The 24,239-nt window shown below is 35.4% G+C and overlaps 1 protein-coding gene across 1 annotated transcript in view; it reads right to left on the reverse strand.

Moving 5' to 3' along the window:
• Positions 1-7,193: 7,193 nt before the first annotated feature.
• The window catches only part of LOC138704377 (farnesyl pyrophosphate synthase-like), a 40,402-nt gene continuing 23,356 nt past the window's right edge, over positions 7,194-24,239 (reverse strand). Inside the window, exons 8-9 of the mRNA XM_069832207.1 lie at positions 20,394-20,528; positions 7,194-8,123 (exon numbers count right to left, since the gene is read on the reverse strand). Of these exons, the coding sequence (XP_069688308.1) occupies positions 7,932-8,123; positions 20,394-20,528 (327 nt within the window). The 3' untranslated portion in view covers positions 7,194-7,931. The remainder of the gene's footprint in view (positions 8,124-20,393; positions 20,529-24,239) is intronic.

Consider the following 24,239-nt stretch of genomic DNA (forward strand, 5'->3'; position numbering starts at 1 on the left):
AAGCGAACGACTATCACCACATTTCTTAACGAAAGAAAATTAGCTTAAATATGCATTTTCATTAAATTCGAGCACCATGATCTGGGACGGTTCCATTCTCAGTAAAGTTCTAGTATATGTTCATTGATACCATGTCCATGTAACTAGATCCACACACGTTTAAGTCCATTTTTATTTATGTTCACTTTTTAATTGTACAATTTTGGGTACATTACATCTGTATATTCAGGCAGTACATCTCACTTGATGATATGTGTTGGAGGAAGAACAATTGTTTATACGCATCTGAAGTCTGATTAGTGTAATATGTAGCTAGTCGACGATATATGCAGTGGAGGGGGAAAGGAATTGGTCACCCTACCTCATTATCTCCTGACCTAGTTGCCTCACAAGTGGTGCCCTCTTGGTATCACTTATGAGGATCAGACCTGTCTTCGGACAGTTGACTAAACAACAATAAACTTTTCAGAAAGAGGAAAAGGAATTGGTTGGGTCACTGACTGAGAAGAAACTGCGTTCTGAAGGTTGCACTGGAAGGAATGGTGAACGGGAGAAGAGTTCGAGACAGATGATAGACGACATTAAGATATATGGATCATATAAAGAGACAAAGAGGAAGGTAGAAAATAGGAAAGACTGGAGAACGCTGGGTTTTGCAGTGAAAGATCTGCCCTTGGACAGAACATTATGAATGAGTGAATACCTTTTTGACCCCCAAAACGGTCTTATGTTCGGTCTTATTTATTTCCAGTCTTAATTATGTCCAGAATTATTTATGTCCACATTTATTTATGTCGACACTAATTTACGTCCATTTTTCTTTATGTACACTCGTATTTATGTCCACTCTTATTTATATTCACTTTTATTACTAGCCACCTTTAATTTATTTTGTAATGAAGATGTTGACCGCTTTGCTAAGAAGGAAGTAAAATCTTACAAAACTCTATCAACTGTATTATTTTCAACAATTAATAAAGTCCACCGCTGTGGAGTAACAGTTAACATGCCTGACCGTGAAACGAGCGAGCCCGGGTTCAAATCCTGGTTGGGACAAGTTACGTGGTTGAGGGTTTTTTTCAGGGTTTTCTTTCAACCCAATAAGAGCAAATGTTGGTTGAAACCTGGTCTCATTTCGGTGGCATTATCACCTTCATTTCACTTAGGTGACAGATAACCATCCCAGTTGATAAAAATGTAGTAAAAATAAAGCAATAAAAACAGTTAACAGATTAATCAACTCAAAATATCAATAACATATATCAAAATATGATTAATCATTATTCAGTCAATATGGCTTAAGCATTGAATTACTCATGAAAAAAAACATATGAAAGAAAATATTGATGTGTTACATCCTATTTAATCTTGATACACACATTTTCGCACCTAATGGGGCATCTTCAGGTACAAATATAGATATCATCTAATAGTACATTATGCAACGAGCCTATAATGGTAATAATTAAGACGCAAGTATGTTTGTTTATGAAACGAGCGCAAGCGAGTTTCATAATTTTCATACGAGCGTCTTAATTACCATTATAGGCGAGTTTCATACGACTTTTTATGCTCGACCATATTTCTAACTTGAAATTATTCAAAAGTTATGTTATGGTTATGTAAGTCAGTAGCGAACTGATCTTAATTGTGAGATGTGCGCAGACGCGAAGGTATTGATTTTTTCCGAGGCCGAATGTCATTGACCTTGATAGAGAATAAGATGAAGATTAGTCTTGATATAACCTGGAAATTGATTTAGAATTGAAAAACGAGATGGCAAATGGAATTTATTTGAATATTATTTACAATTAACGCTAATTATTATAGTAACAGAACATAACCTTCTGCAACAGTATTGGATTTCCAGCCTCCGTGACTTTTCGTTAATTGTCTTTCGATTGCATATCCGAGAATAATCGATACCTGCGATTTTATAACGGTACAAAAGTTATTTGTCATTGGCTGAACATCTGAACTTTAATGAATAGGTGTACTTTAATGAGGTGCATTAAAGGGCTACTACCAGGTGTATAATTACTACATTTCGGCATGGTCGAGCATAAAATCAATTACAATACAAGCTTTACATTTGAAACTGCCTTGACTAGAATAAAATATGACATAGTGACAATATTATCTATATCAACATTAGAATATTAAAAACAAATTTATTTTAAAACAATGTGAATGTGCTTAGCTATACGAAGTAGATCATCTATCACAGATATATGTTTGTTTTCAGATACGAGGACATTGAACATTTTACGAGAATTCCAATTGCTCCACGAAATTAGTTATACATGCTTTATGACTCCACATTTGATAATATTAGATTTTAATTTGTATAGTTTTAGTATTTTTAATGATTCTATTGACAACACAATACATTTGAGATACCATACAAGGGGATCTACTTCGTATAGCTAAGCACATTCACATTGTTTTAAAATAAATTTGTTTTTAATATTTTGGCAGGACATTTAATGTTGGTATAGATAATATTGTCACTATGTCATATTTTATTCTAGTCAAGGCAGTTTCAAATGTAAAGCTTGTATTGTAATTTATTTTAGATGGTACTTATATTTGTACCTGAAGATGCCCCATTAGGGGTGAAAACGTTTGTATCAAGATTAAATAGGATGTAACACATCAATATTTTTTCTCATATGTTTTTTCTTTTATATGTAATTCAATGCTTAAGCCATATTGACTGAATAATAATTAATCATATTTTGATATATGTTATAACACGAGGGTTAGCTGAACATTTTCCAACATGAATTGCAAATTATCAAAATATCAAGATTTAGTATCGCACCTTTTCCATTAAATTTCAAATAATAAAAGATGGGAGTGTCTCAAGGTGCAATAAAATATAATTCCTGAGTATCCAAGGAAACGTGCTGTTGAATCCTTTCTATTACTCACAGGGCATGGCTGTTTGTAAAAACTAACAAAACTGGAATCGTTTCTTCACCATTTTGTCCATTATGCAGTCTTGAGGAAGAAATGGATCAACATAATCTTCAGCAGTGTCCAGTCCTTTCCGCTAAATCAGGCGTTCTCAACCTGGTGCTCTTTTAATGACATTTCGTGCCTTCGTCAAGGGAGTTAAAATGTGTTCTCGAGCACGAATGCTCCTGAGTTTGTGGTTTCAATCCAAACTTTGTTGTAAGTGCCGGAACAAATAGTGTTTCTATTTATCCATTATATTATGTTAGAAACCTGACAGGCTTTCTCGTATTTCATGTTGTATAACCCATTCAAATCCATTGTGGACTTAATCAGAAAAATAAAAATTATTCAAGAGAATAATATGACTGTTCCTGTGGAACTTCAGTTGATACATCTCCAGTCCTCAGCGATGTTTTAAAAGGAGAACTTCATACATAGCCTTTGGGGAGCAGTAGATATAAAAGGCTTCAAATACTGCGGATTGTTTCTCTCAAACGTCTGACGTATCTAAGTGAAAAAAACTTTCTCACTTATGAAATACCTCAAGAACAAGGCAAGCTTGCGAATAACTAATTCACATAGGATTGTTTACGTGTAGCTGGAAGCGAATTCTCTTTGGACATCACTGAAATTCTGATTAAACATTTCTTCAACAATTATATTATTTAAATAATATTATGAAGTACTTAGCTACCAGTTGGAAATTTTGAATCGCTTGCTAAACTATTCAAAATATACTATGCTTATGTTTTTACATCTTGACTACACAACTTTTAACACTGTATCACTTCGGAATATATGGGAAATGCGTGTTATTATTCGGTTGAGAAGCTCTTATCATCCAGTCTGCTGTCCAAAAATCTGAAAGTTAGAATTTATAAAACAGTTATATTACCGGTTCTTCTGTATGGTTGTGAAACTTGGACTCTCACTCTGAGAGAGGAACATAGGTTCAGGGTGTTTGAGAATAAGGTGCTTAGGAAAATATTTGGGGCTAAGCGGGATGAAGTTACAGGAGAATGGAGAAAGTTACACAACACAGAACTGCACGCATTGTATTCTTCACCTGACATAATTAGGAACATTAAATCCAGACGTTTGAGATGGGCAGGGCATGTAGCACGTATGGGCGAATCCAGAAATGCATATAGAGTGTTAGTTGGGAGACCGGAGGGAAAAAGACCTTTAGGGAGGCCGAGACGTAGATGGGAGGATAATATTAAAATGGATTTGAGGGAGGTGGGATATGATGATAGAGACTGGATTAATCTTGCACAGGATAGGGACCGCTGGCGGGCTTATGTGAGGGCGGCAGTGAACCTTCGGGTTCCTTAAAAGCCATTTGTAAGTAAGTAAGTATCACTTCGGAATATGTATGATAAGAACTTTCTTGTGTTAAATTTTAACATACCTTGTTAACGTGTTTCGACCTATTTTGGATCATCTTCAGAACTGGTCGTTGTTGGACTTCTTATTTCCTGTGAGGGTGCGTTCGTAGTGTAGAGTCAAAGAGTGTATGTGTTTTGAAATTGAGCTGTGTGTTTTCATGTGTCTGTATATTTCATATTGTTCTAGTGTGTTGAGATTCTGGCTTTTTGGTTGGATGTGCAGTATTTCCATGTCTGTGCTGATGTCTCTGTAGGTGTGGTTGGCATTTGTGATGTGTTCTGCATATGTGGAGGTGGTTTGTAATTTTGTTATGGCTGTGATGTGTTCTTTGTAACGTGTTTAAAATGATCTGCCTGTCTGTCCTATGCGTAAGTTTTGCTTTTCTTAAACCGCATTTGCAAATCTTTTTCGTCCATTGTATTAAAATAATCTTCTCTTTCGAAAGTTATCCTCTCACGTCTTGATGAGAAATCACCATTTTCGAATATCAAGTGCATCATTCTCCTCGCCATGATAAAAATTGTTGTTGTTAATGTAGGATTAATTATTTAAATAACAAAATATTGACCAATTAACTTTAACGTAGTTTAATGACAGATTAAACTCCAATTTATGTGGATTAAATTCATTGTTCCCCTAAGTGTCAATTAAAAGGATTTTAAGTGGCAATTAAAGTTATACAAGTGTGGTGAAATCGACCGCCTAGTATAGTAAGCCTACTGGAATAGTAATATGCGTTACAAGAGCGGTATGTTGAAGTTTTCATGTTCGAGGAAAAGTTTGAAAAAGCGAAACGTAGTTGATTTTTTTTTAATTTCCGAGAATTGAAAGAAAACATACCGCTCGTGTATCGTACATTATTTTGTGCAGAGATCGTTTATTACATACCTGAAAGAGGAATTTCCAATTAGTTGCAATGAAATCTCCATCTTGGTTTCTGTTCAATGACGGCAATTTTGCAAAACAAAAATATCTATCTTCAACATTGTTGCTTTAAAATGTTTTCTGTGTTTACTATACTCCAGCAGGCCGTGATATACGTCTGTCTTTTTTTTTCCCCAGTCTATAAATGCGAACTTAAAACAAACGGTAAGGTTATGTAATGATTTATTTTTCATTTTAATATTTTAACATTATTATTTATATAACATATTGCAGTAATAACATCGGCAAGTTTAATTTTGCCGGTCAAGGAGATGTTTAGAAATGGAAAATATCTTTGACATCAGGAATGCAGTAACTTTAGTGGAGTTGTAGAGTTTACTTAATGTTTGCAAATATTTAAAAACAATAATTAACAGTGCAATTTAGGTGAAATTGCAGTGGTAAGTTTCCAATTTATAATTATTACTATATTGAACGTCTCTAAAAATAATATATTAAAAGCCTAAAGCATTAAAATCAATATGTCACTTAAACGGTAAGGAGAAGGATATTGTTATGTGTGTTAGGTTGGGAATACTGAATGTGGAATTTTAGACTTTCAGCGGACTGATTTTGTGCGGAAACCAAGCAAATACACACGATCTCGCACAAAATATATTATTTATTTTATATATTGAACTATTTAGGAAATACCTGCCAATATAAAGGTAATTATGGCAAATAAGTAAATAAGTAAGACTATTATTATTATTATTATTATTATTATTATTATTATTATTATTATCTGATTTGGTGATATCTAGTAAGAGTTGGCAACGTTGAAAACACGACCGTGTTAGCTTTTTATCAACTAATCTTATGTGACTCTTAATTGTACTAATGTATATGTACAAGATGCATAGCTTGAAAATTACATTGAATAATCTATGAGAATCTAAAGAGGATTGAGTGACTGTTAATTGTAGAGTACAGAAGAACCAAACAATTACGAATCACTGTGCCAGTGACTCATTTGTTTATTTAATATCTTGCAAATTACACGGTATCAAACTAATGCTGTTAGAACAGATTCATTATATTGTAAATATGGTTGTGAAACTTAGGAAATAAAAATGCAGAATACTCAGTTAAATTTTAATTATTTATGAATTCCCTTTACATTATATAAATTGAGATACAATAATAATACATCTTGATTACACAACTTTTAACACTGTATCACTTCGGAATATGTATGAGAAGAACTTTCTTGTGTTAAATGTTAACGCGCCTTGTTAATACAGAGGTGTGAAAATTATTAGAATAATCTTAATTTTAAAGGTTTTTTAATAGTTCCTTCACAAATATTAATTGAATTGATGAATATTGGTATATATTACTATACTGATGTAGGATATATTTACTACTAACAATGCCGGAAAGCATTGTTGTACATTGGTATTTTTCTTATTTTACAATTTTTATGGGAATTCAGAAATTGTTATATTATGTTGGCGGAATTGGAAACATAAAAAATTATATGCACGAAACAGATGTATACGTTCATTTGAACCTTCACAACAATGTAAACGCAAAGAACAATTTGTTTAAAGCATTTCTTAATTAATTTTTGATGTTTCCAATTCCGCCAACATAATATAATAATTTCTGAATTCCCATAACAATTGTAAAATAAGAAAAATACCAATGTACAACAATGCTTTCCGGCATTGTTAGTAGTAAATATATCCTACATCAGTATAGCAATATTATATACCAATATTCATCAATTCAATGAATATTTGTGAAGGAACTATTAAAAAACCTTTAAAATTAAGATTATTCTAATAATTTTCACACCTCTGTATGTTTCGACCTATTTTCGGTCATCTTCGGAACTGATCGTTGTTGGTCTTGGCGCCTAGGAAACAAGAGGCTCCAAGACAAACAACGACCAGTTCCGAAGATGGCCGAAAATAGGTCGAAACATGTTAACAAGGTACGTTAAAATTTAACACAAAGTTCTTATCATAGATATTCCGACAATAATAATATTATATTGGATGTAACATAGACATACAAAAATTTAGTTATTGTTTACCTTAAAATATAATTTATGAGTACCGTACCGATCTCCGTATTACACATCTTTTTTATGTTTTCTTAAAGATTTGGCTCTTCTAACAGTTCATTATACTCAAGAATTTGCTTGTAAAACTACTTGCAGTTCCAGTCTAGTTTCCACTTATGGTGTAACATAGCTTCTATAGAGGTAATATCCAACTAATTTCATTCTTTTATCCATTTAGCATTAATTATTATAAAACACAACATAGCATTACAAACTCTGAAAATTGCTCCTCCAATTTCGATTCATTGAAGCTCATAATACCATTTTTCATGTGAAAACTTTCTTTTACATTGTTCAGGATTTATTTGCATCTCTTGGCTATTTTTTAAATTACATTCACTGACCAAATTTGTGTAATTTATTGGAAAAATGATTAATACATTTAAGGTCTTTCTGACAAAGTCAATACAAGTCTCAACAAAATCACTGAATAAAGAACATAACGAATTAGAAACCAAACCAACAAAGATAAAAATAATCTAAAAATAGGAGCAAAATAATAACACAAATAATTGTCGTGTTTATGCAGCACTTCTGACAACCCTAATAATAATAATTGTAACTAATACTTGCACAACCATTTCTTTTACATTCTTAGAATACACATTAAATCGTAGAAAAGCTGTTTTGGTAAATCTTGTGGAAGTTGATCAATGAGATTGTTGATTATTTCATTTTTCTCTTGCACAAAAGCAGCATATGCAGAATGCAAATCAAGTTCTTCATAAATTTTCTTCACTGCTGAAACTTTCAATGGATCCTTAATTCCATAGCAATCCTGACAAAAAAATAAAAAAGCTACATATTAATACACTCTGAAATTAAGCTAGCCTAGCAATGATATCAATGATCTTTTATCTTCTGAAGAAAAAGAGAAATTATATTCTTCTGCAAGCCAAATCTGGAAGTAAAGTATGTAGCTGGAAAGTAGAGTACAGCATCACAAATGCATGATCATTAGACATCGGATTTTTAGGCACTAAAAATTGCAGTTTTAGGCACCTAAAATAAGCTCAAAATTTGTAAAATTAGGCTCTATTTTAATGAAAATAGGCATTTTAGGCACATCAAGGTATCATACTTATTTCTTTCACTGAAATTTTTAGTTATACACTAAAATACGCACAAAAAAGTATGTTTAAACATTAAAAAAGAATACTATATTATATTTATAAACAGAGCTGCACAAATTTAATATATTGAAACTAATGAAATAATGATTATTGATATCAAGATTACTCATTTTGAGTTATTGAAATTCAGTTCCATGCTCAGACTTTATTATAATTATCTGCACAGTACACCACCAGAATTTTTTCTAAATTCTCCACAGTTAACCTTTGCCTTTTGTCACTGAGAATCATTTTGAAAGCAGAAAAACTTCTTTCAACCGAAACTGATGTGAGAGGCGCAAATTTTAAATTAGGTACAATAGAAACATCAATACTTACTGGAACATTTACACTTTCCCCCGATATCACTCTTGATACTTTTTCCAACAATGAAAATCCTACATTCTTATTTAATACGTTGTCCCACTTATTTTTAACTTTTTTCCCAGTTTCGCCCAAAGCAGAATGTATGTTCACTTCAGCTTCCTTTACTATTGCTATTTGGCTACAAAGAAATTGTTTTTCACGTTCTAATTGTTCAATGCTTGCAGGTATGAAAGAAAAGTTTGATGTTATGTAGGCAATATCGTTTTTCACTCGTGAGTCATTCAGACAATCTTTCACTGCTTTCACACACGCTGCACTATCAGTTTCAGGTAATTTATCAATAACTGTGACCACTTCTTTAAAATACTTAGAATAATACACCACTGACTGAATCCAGGTTTCCCCATCGTGTAACAACCGGCTGAGGTGGGAGTGGGATATCTGGAAAGTTCTCTCTGAATATTGAAATCCTGGATGGGGCTTTACAAAAACATTTTTTTGTGTTAGAAATAAACGAATTGACAAGAGGAAATTCATTCCGGATTGTTTCAGAAACCCTGTGAAGGCCATGTGCTAGACAGGTTACATGTGTGAGGTTAGGATAAAATGTTTTAAGAAGTGGAGCTGCAGCAACCATGTATGAGGCAGCATCAGTACAAAACAACAGAACTTTAGAATCGTCTATATTACCTGAGTATAAAGACTGTAGGCCTTTATTTACAAAATAAGCAATGGCTTGGCTATTCACTTTCGAAAGTTCCTTAACACATACGAGGTGTGGAATCGAAGGTCCATCAGGACTAAGTTTTCCTACTACCATATTTGCTATATACCTATTCATGGGATCTGAGGTTTCATCCACAGAGACCCATATGTAAGAATCACCTATATCCTCCCGAATGGAAGCTAAAGTTTCATTATATATTCTGTCTAAGTAATTTTTTCTTAGGGTCGACTCAGATGGGATATTTTGTTTGCAGTATTTTTGTAAAAACTGTCTTAAAACCGGATTTTCAATTGCATTCCAGGGAATGTTAGCAGCAACAAACGCTCTGGTTAAATCAGCATAGAAATTGCTGCTGAAATTGGATGAAGTAGGCTGTGTTAGTAAAGTTTGTTGCAGTTGATTTTTCTGCTGAGCTTTAGCCTTATGAGCCGCTCCTTGCACATGCTGCTTTAGGTGGCACTTCTTTTCTTGCGAAATCTAAAAATGTAAAGTAAACTGAATTAAAATAAAATCCTAATTGTTGTATTGCCGTATTTCTATCACAAAGTTAGTGGGTTCGAACAATCAAAATTTTAATGACCTGCAAATACTTTAACTATCGGAATTTAAAAGGTTAAAGTGTAGTGGTTTTAAAAAGAATTATACCTCAGGATAGCTCCGTCAATGTATAAATATTATAGGCCTACTCATTAAAATTAATAGAATTTATATATTTCAACTATTGTTACATACCTTTTGCTACAAATCTTGCAGAATATTATTTTTCCATCATAAGTGAATTCTGAATATTCTGTTAGCCATTGCCGGATCAATGTAGATTTTGCACTTATATTTTTCGGCATTATCGCGTTAAACTTCACAGGAAAACGTCCTACCGCTCAAAACTTCTCAACACAAATAAGGTGAGGGAAAGAGCAACTGTTAACGAGCATTCAAATGAACCGTTATTATTGAGATTCAATTGGACAAAAATACAAAGTTCCACTTATTGTTGCATTTCCTGGTAGTGTTAACACTAGGAGGGCCATTCTTTTAAATATTTTGTAACGGTTTACCCTACTAATTCGCAGTTTTACGACTTTTCATAAATATTTCAAAAACATTCTTTCTCCAAAAATTGTGATTTTATGACACTCTGAAGGGCAGTACATCTAATCGGTTTCAGACCGAAAACAGTCATTTTTATAGTATAGTATATCTCTGAATCGGTAGCAGCACATGTTGTGATTGTTGCCTGCTTCAAAACTAAGGTTGGTTCTTTGTCGGCATTTATGCTTCCAAACATGTTAAATTCGGTGAAATCTATTGCGAGTGTCGTGAGATTCAAAACATTTTGTTTCCTTTATCAATGGTTTCATGGCCGGTGTGAAGCAAACTTTCCACTTTTTAAATGCCTTAAATTTCGCAGTGAATGCATGTATAAATTATAAAAAGTAAGAGTAAAATGCGAAACTTTACAGTGAGTTAGGCATTTTTAGGCGAATATTAACAAATTAGGCTCTAATAACCGTTTTAGGGCATTTTAGGGCACTATAAAACTCTTTGAATACCTTTCAATTTCCATGAAACACAAATATTAATAATTATTTTTACTTTTCTCCTAAAGAAACAAAATAGGCATTTGCCCTAGAATCCGATGTCTGATGATCATCAATAATTTCCAGGAATCTGATAGTATGGATACGTAGTTCTGTTTCTGAAATGGTTACCTCTAAAACAGAATCTATTAGTACATCTGATACATAATTTAAGAACTGTTAGTTTAATTTTCTACTGACTTACGTTTAACCAAACTAACAAGAAGTATCAATAGGCACATAACTTTGCTGTACTGCATGCCTTTACGTAGAACTAAATACAGATGCGATCACCTGTTGACAGGTTTGTAGTTCTATTATCCTGCCTACATTACATAGGCCTAGCTACAAGAGTTAAGAACAGCGCGTGGAACAAGGAGAATACAGGGAGAACAAGTGGAATTCAAGAATTACTAGGGGAACGGAATGAGTACAAGGGGAATGGAATGAGTATAAGGGTAATAAAATGAATACAAGGGGAATACAATGAGAGAATGAGTACAAGGAGAATACAATTAGTACCAGGGGAACAGAATGATTACAAGGGGTACAAGGGGAATAGAATGGGTGCAAGGGGAATAGAATGAGTACAAGGAGAATAGAATGAGTACAAGGGGAACCGAATGAATACAAGGGGAACAGAATGAGTACAAGGGGAACAAAATGAATACAAGGGGAATAAACTGAGTATAAGGGGAATAAAATGAATACAAGGGGAATACAATGAGAGAATGAGTACAAGGAGAATAGAATTAGTACCAGGGGAACAGAATGAGTACAAGGGGAATAGAATGAGTGTAAGGGGAATAGAATGAGTACAAGGAGAATAGAATGAGTACAAGGGGAACAGAATGAGTACAAGGGGAATAGAATGAGTACAAGGGGAATAGAATGAGTACAAGGGGAATAGAATGAGTACAAGGGGAATAGAATGAGTACAAGGGGAATAGAATGAATGCAAGGGGAATAGAATGAGTACAAGGGGAATAGAATGAATGCAAGGGGAATAGAATGAGTACAAGGGGAATAGAATGAGTACAAGGGAAATAGAATGAGTACAAGGGGAACAAAATGTATACAAGGGGAATAAACTGAGTATAAGGGGAATAAAATGAATACAAGGGGAATACAATGAGAGAATGAGTACAAGGGGAACAGAATGAATACAAGGGGAGCAGTTTGAGTACAAGGGGAGCAGAATGAGTATAAGGGGAACAGAATGAGTACAAGGGGAACAGAATGAGTACAAGGGGAACAGAATGAGTATAAGGGGAACAGAATGAGTACAAGGGGAACAGAATGAGTACAAGGGGAACAGAATGAGTACAAGGGGAACAGAATGAGTACAAGGGGAACAGAATGAGTACAAGGGGAACAGAATGAGTACAAGGGGAACAGAATGAGTGTACTCATCCAATTTAGTACTACGGTTATAAAATGGGTACAAGGAAAAGACAAAGATAATTCAATTTCTAAGTTACCCACCCCATGCCTAATGAGATATAGTTCTACGTCAGAAACGTCTGACGAAACGAATGCTCTCTGGTCATATAGTCAGCTAAGAAATTAGTTAATCACTTGCAGAACACAAGACAAAGGACACAGTCAGCTCCCTGTGGAATATTGGAATGAACATTTAGGTCCGTAATCTACAACTAGTCACGGCAGGGGATTACTTTGGTCCTTTAAATGTGCAGGAATTTGATCCTAACAAATGTAATATTTTAAAATTCCTTTTCATAACGAAAAGTTACATTTGTTCGGATTAAATTTCTGCACATTTGAAGGACAAAACTAAAATTCTTTCAATAATTTATTATCATAATACACTGCGCTCTTAAATTTATTGAGCATATTGGATACTAAATCAACGGCTTTCCCAAAACACGCATTGAAATGTTTTATATAAAATAATTTTTATCTCGGAAAGAAAGCAAAAACGAGCAAAATTGTATTGAACTTTTTTGTTTGAAATACCTCAAAGAATAATCCCCTGAAATGAATGGCATTCTTAGGTTCACCCTGTAGAGGCAGTGTATATATGTATATAATTTACTCATGAAATTTTGGTTAGTGGCTATCCAGCATCGTGACGTAGACCTATTTGAGGAGCTACAGTTAATAGCGAAATCCGGTTCTGCAAATCAGCTATAACGCCTTGCGGGACCATTGTACTAATCACACGTTATTCCCATACTGATTAGGTTATCACTACTGCTGAGGTACGTGAATATGAGGCCAGCAGTTGGCTGGTTGGCCTTGGGCTCTAGCGCTAAGCATTATGTTTTATTTTATTTTATGCTCGACCATGCCGAAATGTAGTAATTATACACCTGGTAGCAAACCTTTAATGCACGTCATTAAAGTACACCTACTCATTAAAGGTCAGGTCTTTCAGCCAATGACGACTCAGGTTACAACTGTTCAGCCAATGACAGGTCAGCTTTCTACCGTTATAAAATCGCAAGTATCGATTATTCTCGGATATGCAATCGAAAGAGAATTAGCGAAAAGTTACGGAGGCTGGAAATCCAATACTGTCGCAGAAGGTTATGTTCTGTTACTATAATAATTAGCGTTAATTGTAAATAATATTCAAATAAATTCAATTTGTCATCTCGTTTTTCAATGTCTAATTTTATTTCAATGTTATCTCTGTAGGTTCTTATGGCCTAGCAAGGTCAATGTGGACATCTGTTCCTCGGAAAAAAAATCAATACTTTCGCGTCTGCGCACATCTCACAACATACGGGACATTGCTCCAGGTCAGATACAATAAAATTAATAATATCATGTTAGAAATATGGTCGAGCATAAAAAGTCGTATGAAACTCGCCTATAATGGTAATTAAGAAGCTCGTATGAAAATTATGAAACTCGCTTGCGCTCGTTTCATAAATATCCATACTAGCTTCTTAATTACCTTCATTATAGGCTCGTTGCATAATGCACTATTATGTATAATGCAATGTATAAGTCGCGAGATTTTATTGCCGAAAGCTGGCGGGCTGTCACTTGCCCATCAGGGTTGCCATACGTACGACTATAGTCGTACGCATACGATTTTTTTTAGTAATTGTACGAGATACGACCCCACTCTATGTCGTACGTAATTTTAATGTTAAATGTTATGTTTTATTTAACGACACTCGCAACTGCAGAGGTTATATCGGCGTCGCCGGATGTGCCGGAATTTTGTCCCGCGGGAGTTCTTTTACATGCCAGTAAATCTACTGACATGAGCCTGTCGCATTTAAGCATACTTAAATGCCATCGACCTGGCCCGGGATCGAACCAGCAAACTTGGGCATAGAAGGCCAGCACTACACCAACTCGCCAACCAGGTCGACTGTACGTAATTTTGTACGACTGTTTCACTGAAGGGAAAAAATTATTTTGGAACTTTAATGTTGGTTTATAATTAAAATAAAATTGATGGTTAATTCGTCCCTTTCAGACAAGTTTTCTTCATCAAATATGCCCTTGACTAATATAAAAGAAACATGCTTTTAAAGGAGGAAAATGCTTTGAAAATCGATCTGGTAACTATGCTTGCCATGTAAGTCATAATTTGTCATCTTCAGCTCTATGTCACGACACGACGCGGTTATATCAAAGTATTCATTCATTCATTCATTCATTCATTCATTCATTCATTCATTCATTCATAGCGTTCTGCCCAAGGGCAGGTCTTTCACTGCAAACCCAGAATTCTCCGATCTTTTCTATTTTCTGCCTTCCTCTTCGTCTCGTCATATGATTCATAAATCTTCAATCATCTGATATCTTCTGCTGCATCAAAGTAATACAGGTTTAATTTTATTTACTTCTTTGTTCGTTCGACAAAGGAAGTCTTTTATCAACAGTAATCTCACTAGACGTTTTGATTTATCTAGAGAAAATCAGAACTCGAGTGGGATTTAATTGACTATTACACGATTAGAAGAAAGTATATAAAGATTAGAAGTAACGAAGTACTCCAATACAATAAAATATTAATTGACTTACGAAAATACAACTGTATTCAAATGTATTATTGTACCATCTCAACATTACAAATATTACGCTAGATGCATGCTAGATGGCAGTAGTGAGCAATGCCTTCTCGTCGAGAAGTTCTCGATCTATTATACACGATGGCAATGTTACTAGTCAAGAAGGCTTTGTTGATTCAGTTTCATTTTTATTAAAAAGCAACATTCCACTTCAATTATCCGAATCCCAGTAATCAACGTCACTTGACAGATGATTTTCAATAAATCTTAATATTAAACAATCTCTGATACGTGACTATTCATAATATCATATAGCAGAAGCTATAACATAACCTAACTAATATACACAAGTGTCAGAAAAGTTTTAATTAACGACGATGACATAAAAAATAAACATGAATAATTTTAAAAGGAATAATTGTTGAATGTACAATTTTCAAATTTGAATGTGGTTGGTGGTTCAATTGATGTTATATTGGACGTGTGCGTAATAGAAGTGGAACTCGTTGATTTAGGCCTACATGGTGTATTCAACTTATTCAGAATTTCCGAATGAATAATTTTAAAAGGAATAATTGTTGAATGTACAATTTTCAAATTTGAATGTGGTTGGTGGTTCAATTGATGTTATATTGGACGTGTGCGTAATAGAAGTGGAACTCGTTGATTTAGGCCTACATGGTGTATTCAACTTATTTAGGATTTCCGAATGGTGCTCTTCATTTATTGTAAATCGAATTTCAAAAGATGCATAGGTATGATCAGTGATTTTTATTAATTCTTGTTCTTGAATGCCAATGCGAGTCATATTTGAAACTGCTGTGCATCGACTGGAGTGGTTTGTAATTTTATATATATATATATATATATATATATATATATATATATATTTTTTTTTTTTTTTTTTTTTTTTGACGTCCAGACTAGCACAGTTTCAAATGTTGGCAAACAAAGAAACAAATGCTAGGGACGCGATAAAATTAAACAAATGCTAGGGACGCGATAAAATTGTGCGATAAGCAGCCATGATTGGTTGAAATACGTCCTTTCGTACCGTTTTATTGGTCGAAAGTAGTATGACGTAGTAAGAGTGTAATAGTCATTGAAATAGAACCGCAGTAGCATTAAGAACGCTCCGACATAGAGGTGTCGGGTTTGAGTCGACTGTAGGGGAATTAATTTGATATAATTGTGAGCGCCCCATTGATTGTTACTAAAATATCTCTCGCCAAAGATCAAATTTCTGCTGACTTTAAACATAACAAAGCTGTTTCTAACCAAGCGGCACCGTGCACGTTTTACGGGGATGACAGTATTGATGATGAAGAAATGGGTGATGATTTGTTTCAATGCTGAACAGTGGCGGCTCGTGGGTATTGAATTAAGGGGGGCTGCATACAAAAATAAACCAAGCAACTTACTTTATTTAAAGATTAGTTCCATGCGCCTTATCTTGTAAGTTGTGTTTAAATGAGACAGGCTCATGTTAGTAGATTTAATGGCATTTAAAAGAATCCTGCGGACAAAATTCCGGGCGACGCTGATATAACCCCTGCTGTTGCGAGTGTCGTTAAATAAACCATAATTTAATTTTTTATATGCAGATTTGAACCTTAGAAATATCTAACTAGCGATGTTGTAGTTGGTTGTATAATATATATACGAGTACATGATACATCAATAAGTGAAAAAAATAACTGAGCCAGAAATTGAATTCAGGATATTCAAGAGTACGCACCAGAGCGCTTGCCTCATTTATTGTGATGTTAGATGTTTTAGATTCCATTATGGTTTGAAAACATTCTAGCAATGGCTCCTTCTTCTCATGAACAACATTTACTATTCTTATTTTAAATCCATCTTGTTGCCCCAGCTGATGTAATTGTCTTTGAAACACATTAATCTAATACAGACTGTATGGAGATCGAGAGAAGAAAGCAGGGATACTGGATAAATTATCAAAAAATATGCGAGCCTTTGTATTTTGTTTAGCGGCTCTTTCCATTATGAGATTCAACTGATGGGCATTTAATTTCACATTTCTCCTGAATTGTTAAGGTACTGAACTGAATAGACTGTAAATATTGTACAGAATTAAACATTGTCGCACTTGTTACACTCACAACATTAAAGAAAATGTATTTAAAACTGCGCGCTACTGAGAAACTGCTGCAAATTTTGCAGCGCCTGGAAACTCTGGATTCATGGCCAGGGGCAGCAGGGAGGAGGGGTAAAACTAACGCGCAAAGCATCCGAGACGAGACTGGCAGCTCCAGGGAAGGAAGTGGCTTCACCCTATAGTCCTTGTCTCTGGTTTCGCTGTGGCAGCACCAGGGGAGGAAATGACTTCACTAACGATTGCGTGCATGTCATTGATAGCGAGATATTAAAAAAAAATTCGAGCTGCTAAATAGAGACTGTATAATAAATGTTTTTCACAACATAAAACGAGACAAGAGCCACAAATGTGTGGGGGTGCTGCAGCTCCGCAGCCCCTCTTCGAAAGCCGCCCCTGATGCTGAATGTCATTGTGATGTGAACAGTAAGCAAGTGCTCTGAACGTATTTCTTCTCAAAAACTAAGAAAAGCATTGCGTGAAGATTCTTTTCATCAATGGAGCAAATTGAAAAGTAAAGGTTTGGGAGTTGTTTTCTATTCTCACTGGAAGAAAGGTAATTCGTAGACCTCAACCAAAAAAAAAACTTTAGAGCAGTCAGTGGACGCAAGCCATTAAGATGAACTGTAATACAATACCTGTACGTACTCTCCCTGGTAGAACTCTTGACTCAACCCGTTGCAGAAGATGCGACGAGCAAGAAACGCTTCCTCACGTCTTGGGTTTCTGCCATCATGGAGAATTGCTCCGAATCAACAGACATAATACGGTTCGTTCTCTCATCGCAGCTTCAATCCGTCAGAATGCTTCCTATGAGGTTTATGAGGAGGTTGGTTGCGTCTCTCCTGATGGCTCTACTAGAAGTGCTGATATCATCATAATTGATCGGCAGAAGGATAAGGGTGTCATTCTTGATCCCACATTCCGTTTTGAGATGCATGAGCAACAGCCACAAGAGGTGTGTCTTGAAAAACAAGTCATCTATGAGCCTTGTTGTCAGCCTCTTGGAGCAAAATACCATATTACACATTGGACAGTTTTTGGGCTCATGTTCGGTGAGTCCACACCTGTGGAGTAATGGTTAGCGCGTCTAGCCGCAAAACCAGGTGGCCCGGGTTCGATTCCCGTTTGGGACAAGTTACCTGGTTGAGGTTTTTTCCGGGGTTTTCCCTCAACCCAATATTAGCAAATGCTGGGTAATTTTAGGTGTTGGACCTCGGACTCATTTCACCGACATTATCACCTTCATCTCATTCAGACGCTAAATAACGTAAGATGTTGATAAAGCGTAGTAAAATAATCTACTAAAATAAAAAAAAATGTTCGGTGCCCGTGGCACGATCCCAAGTGAAACTTTAAATCAACTTAAACAATATAAAATTTCTGATGCAACTATTGATGCCATAGGATCTCACGTGTTAAAATCGTCCTTAGCTATAATTAGTAATCATTTGTACCCAACAAAATTTTTATTGTAAATGATTTCCTACGTTTTTTTATCTTAATGTTTTTTTTTTCTTTCCAAGTGTCACAAAATTGTTTTGTTTACTTATTATTCTTTATGAATTGATTAGTAGGCCGATCTATCGAACCCTTATTTAGGGCGGCTTTTGTTTATACAAATTATCTATCTATTCTTAATTAGAACTAAAATTTACTGGTAGACATAAGCTATAAAAATATAGGTTTATTTTACGATTCTTTATGAACTGCGATGCTTATCTGGCGTCAATGACATGAAGGTGATAAAGCCAGCGAAATGACTTCAGCGCCGGAAGTTACCCAGCATTTGCTCTTAATGGGTTGAGGGAAAACCCCGAAAACAACCTCAACAAACGGGTAACTTTTCTCAACCAGGATTTGAACCCCGCCTGCTTGTTTCACAGTCAGACATGCTAACCATTACTCTACAGCGGTGGTCTAGAATTATATATACAGGGTGTCCGGGACAAAATTTACCAATAAGAAAGTTTAATAACTCACCAAATAATTGATGGATGAAAATGCTGTTTGCGGGAATTGACAAAGGGACTTCCAAAGTTTCGAATGACCACTAATAAACTTCTATGTGTGCATCTCTTGTAGCACGACAGATGTCCAGGTGATATTCAAGTTCTTGCCATGGAGTGACAGTTGCACAGGTAGCGGCAATTCTCCGACGCAGATCCTCCAAATCTGCCACTACAGTCTTGTACACAATGTCTTTTATGTATCCCCAAAAAAAGAAGTCCAGTGGGGTTAGGTCTGGGGATCTGGGAGGCCATGCTGTAGGTCCACACCAAACATTAATCTTAGGGCTGTCTCTTTCCAATTCCCTCACTACATGCGGATTTTCTGATCCCCAGATGCGACAATTATGCCTGTTGACGATCCCACAGACGTGGAAGGTGGACTCATCACTAAACACGACCTTCTGCAGATATCCATTTTCAATATCAATTTTCAACAGCATTCACTAGGGAAATCATATCGTGCAGGCAAGTCGTTTGGTTTCAACTTTTGAACCAATTGAATCTTGTATGCATGCAGACGTAACCTCTTGTGCAGAACATCGTGGATAGTTGACTTTGGAATTGCAAGTTCCCTGCTGGCACGGCGAACAGACTTACACGGGCTCCGTTGGAAAGCTTGCTGAATTCTGTCGACATGCGCTTCTGTCACTTTCTTCCCGCGTGGTGTTTTCTCTACAAGAGAACCGGTCTCAAGAAGCTTTCTATGCCAAGTTATTATTGTGTGCCTATCTGGTGGTTGCTTCTGAGGCCACTGTTGTCTAAATCTTCTCTCCACTATCTTCGGATACTTGAATTCGGCAAGCCAATAGCAGCATTGAACTTTTTGTTGCACTGTGAACGCCATTTTAATTACAGCTATGTCAACAACAATGACCAAATGTTGCCAACATCACACATAAAACTTAAAATGTCCCTCTTTCATTTGCCGCAAATTTCATTTTCCTATCTCCATTATTACGCGAGTTATTAAACTTTCTTATTGGTAAATTTTGTCCCGGACACAGTGTATTAGGAAGCTGAGAAATGTACGACAATTTTATGCTGAAGTACGACAATTTTCATATGTTGGTATGACGGTTCCAGTTCCTGTATCTGGCAACCCTGTTGCTCATGCACTTTTCAGACGGCGCCGTAATAAACGAAACCCGTTTACGCCAGTTATAAAATAACTTCTAACCTCACCTCTAATACAGCTTTCTGTTCAGGAGTGGCTCGTTGCATTGCTGTGGCTATTAACCAAGTGCATTTCCTTGTTTCAATGTCGGTGCCGATCTTGCCGGTGACAGCTGGATCTCCGAAGCAGTCCAAATAGTCATCCTTTGGAAAAGAAAGTAACAATATATATGAGTTTTCAAAATACGAGTAAGTCCATTCAATATTTTTTCTGTTATTTATGAATATGATTACATGTACGTAAACATATTAGGACAAAAAGTAATAAATAGACAGTGGATACGGGATGACTTATCGTTGAATGTAGGTGCACATTTACTATATGTTACAATTTTTTTTCATTCGCACCATTGGCTCAACAGGTTTTAAACGTAAACAGACGACGTCAACATGCTACTGTATCTCCGTACAGTCAGAAGGAAAAGAAAAATGAAGTACTGTAGCACATACCTCGTCATCACTGATGCAATTACCAGCGTTGCAGTAAACGACGATATATTCTCGTGAGTTGTCGAAGCTGAATCGTCTTCGCCTATCGCTTAAACAGGTTTTGTATCGAGAGAATTTCTGAAGAAAACCTCTAAAATGGGGATCACTCAATTTCTTTAGAGGAATATTTGCACTGAGCATCATGTTGCACCTGTCTTTGCAAAACATTTTGTTTAGACCCACACAACTAGATGATGATGATGATGATGATGATGATGATGATGATGATGATGGTTCCTCAGAATTCATTTCAACGCATTTTCTGTGTGAAGTACTGTTGCAAGGTTTCTCTATAGCCTGAGTTGTTCTGGTTTTAATTTTAATTTTACTTACATTACACACGATAGGCCTATTGTATTCATTAATACATAAAATGTCACTCCCATACTTCTTAATTGCATTTCGTATCTCAGAGCGATTTGATCGTTTTGCCTTCGACATTATGAATGGATCAGCACAACTTATTCAACGCGTACTAAATACTTGAGCAGGATAACACAACTGCACACATTGCGTTGCAATGTTACTATGAACAGATCGGGGTTCCTTCGTTTTGTACGCTGCTGTACTCGCCAGGTACACAAAAGACGGACGACGCGGCACGTGCCATATCCTCTGATACGAAACAACTTCACTTTTCCTTAAGTCATCCCGCATACACAGTCTGGTAATAAATGTAATCAATACAAATGCAAAATTCCGCTGCATTGTTTTTTTACTCTCTTTGTATATTAACGGTATATCGAGATAGAATATTTTTCCAACGAATACAATATTTAAACTTCAGAAAAATTAGGCTTCCTCAGAATTTGTATCCTTGCCTTCTGAAGATATTCGGTGGCATTATTCAAAGTGTTATCAATATTACTTACCGTCCGAGGAAAGTGACAGATTGTGTATTTTTAGTAGGTTATTTTTTACGACGCTTTATCAACATCTTAGGTTATTTAGCGTCTGAATGAGATGAAGGTGATAATGCCGGTGAAATGATTCCGAACACCGAAACTTACCCAGCATTTGCTCATATTGGGTTGAGGGAAAACCCCGGAAAAAACTTCAACCAGGTAACTTGCTCCGACCGGGAATCGAACCCGGGTCACCTTGTTTCGCGGTCAGATGCGCTGACCGTTACTCCACAGATTGTGATTATATGTAACTTTATACAGGATGTTTATGTAACTTCGTGCCAAAATTCTAGGACTAATAAAGAATGTTATAAGGAGTAATTTTAGATCAGGAATTAAAGTCCTGTAATACCTCATTTAGAATTTTATGAGCAATTTCTGAACCAGACGCTCCAGTAGTTTCTAGAGAACGTTCCACTTAATTTTTGTGAAAGCGTGTATGTAGAATTACAGCTCCCCGGCACATTTCACGTATAGAGTTCGTGAATATCTCAATCAGTATTTTCCTGAGAGATGGATTGGAGGAGGAGACCCTGTTTAATGACCAGCACGCTCCCCTGACTTAACTGCTGTAGATTTCTCCCTATGGCACTATGTTTAATGTCTTACTTACAAAACATCAATAAATATAGAAGAGAAACTTGTTCAAGTGATATAATCACAGATGTTAAAGCGTGTAAAATAAACTTAACAGAAAAAATTGTTGCAAGAATAAAATTTTAGTTACGTGCGACGTTATTCATACAATAACGCCAATGTTAGAATGCGACAGTCGTTAATGAGACAACTCTTGCATCCAAGTTGGAGGACACCACTTGAACACCTTCTGTAGAATTACATTATGTTGGGGATAACACTATAGATAAAGCACTATTCAATAAATCGCGTGTAATAAATTAATTAAATAATAAAAGCTATAGGCCTAAAGATTGAATTACATGTTTTATATGTTTATAACACTTTAACTTCGACAGAAATCGCTTAAATATTACAAGTGTTGTCTACTTCCAGGTAAACATATTTCCAACTAATATAAAACATCAGAACTTCTAAATTACGCGTAAATGTTACTGGACTTACCTCAAATTATTCCTTGTACGTTATAACATTCGTTATCTGTCCTAGAAATTTGGCCCAAAGTTGCGGATACACTCTGTATCCATTCGTAAAGCAATTTTATTAATATACGAAGGCTATCCGGAAAGCAACTTTCTGGTCAATAAAAACATTAATTAAGTTGCAGACATTTCTTCTACACAATTTGAAACTACAACATTGAATCCTTTTGAACGTAGCCTGCAGTCAAATTGTAGCGTTTCTAGAGTTTTAGGATACCCTCGCCATGGAATTCTGCCGCCTGTATCATTCCTGGAAGCTGAATGGTTCTTCTTAACTCCTTTAATGCCTGATTGATTTGTGGTAGGCCTATCTCGTTCCAATAAAGACATCAGTAGTACTTTTTTTCTTTCCGAAACATAGTGGTCATGATTTTCTTACGAGAGAATGTTTGACTGCTTTCTTTCTTTCTTTTTCGTGAGTAATTATGACTACATTTCATTGACTGGGTTTTTGTCTACGCAGTTTCCATAAGTTTACTGTGGATATCAGAGGTCTGCATCGGACGTTTTCGCTCGAGCGCCAAGTAGTTCATAGCATAATCCGATAGGTAGCGCACATGCATGATGGGTAAAATTGTCACGAGCGATAAATCCTCGAACGGTATAAGCCGAGCGTTAGACATTCGTTCTTGTTACAGTGATGAACTGTGTAGTAACATCATAGATGTTTATCATTTCAAAAATTTGCTGTGTTTAACTAACCTCTCCATAGTACAACTACAAAACTTGTTTTAAAATGTAATATAAATGTTGTAGGTAAAAGTTCCCCCCCCCCCTCACACAGGAGTGATTTTGTTTTTGCCACATCTGATAGATTTTATTGGATGTAAATGTAATTATTATAAACAGAGAACACAATCACGATAATGCAAGAACTGTATCAAGTTTTCTAATAATAATAATAATAATAATAATAATAATAATAATAATAATAATAATAATCTCTAATAATTAGTGTATCAATCTTTGCGTCTGTAACAGTTGTGCAGCATGATTATTCGTTTTATTATATTTTCTGTGATGTTATCTCCGTACTAATATTGTTATTAATCTACTGTCATATCAATAATATTTTGTAAAACGTTTCTACTTTGTCGCAGTAAATAGGCGGAACACTATGTATGGACCTATCATATTATATATGTGGTAAATCAAATATTGAATAATTATTAATTAGCAATAATAACTGTATATCGAAGTTTTTCATACTATTTTATTTATAACTGAGCGGCCGGGTAGCTCAGTTGGTAGAGCAGCTGGCTATGGACTGGAAGGTCCGGGGTTCGATCCCAGGTGGTGACAGGATTTTTTCTCGTTGCCAGACTTTCAGAACGGCCCCAAGG

Source organism: Periplaneta americana, chromosome 8 (assembly GCF_040183065.1).
Source record: "Periplaneta americana isolate PAMFEO1 chromosome 8, P.americana_PAMFEO1_priV1, whole genome shotgun sequence".
NCBI classification, from domain to species: domain Eukaryota; kingdom Metazoa; phylum Arthropoda; class Insecta; order Blattodea; family Blattidae; genus Periplaneta; species Periplaneta americana.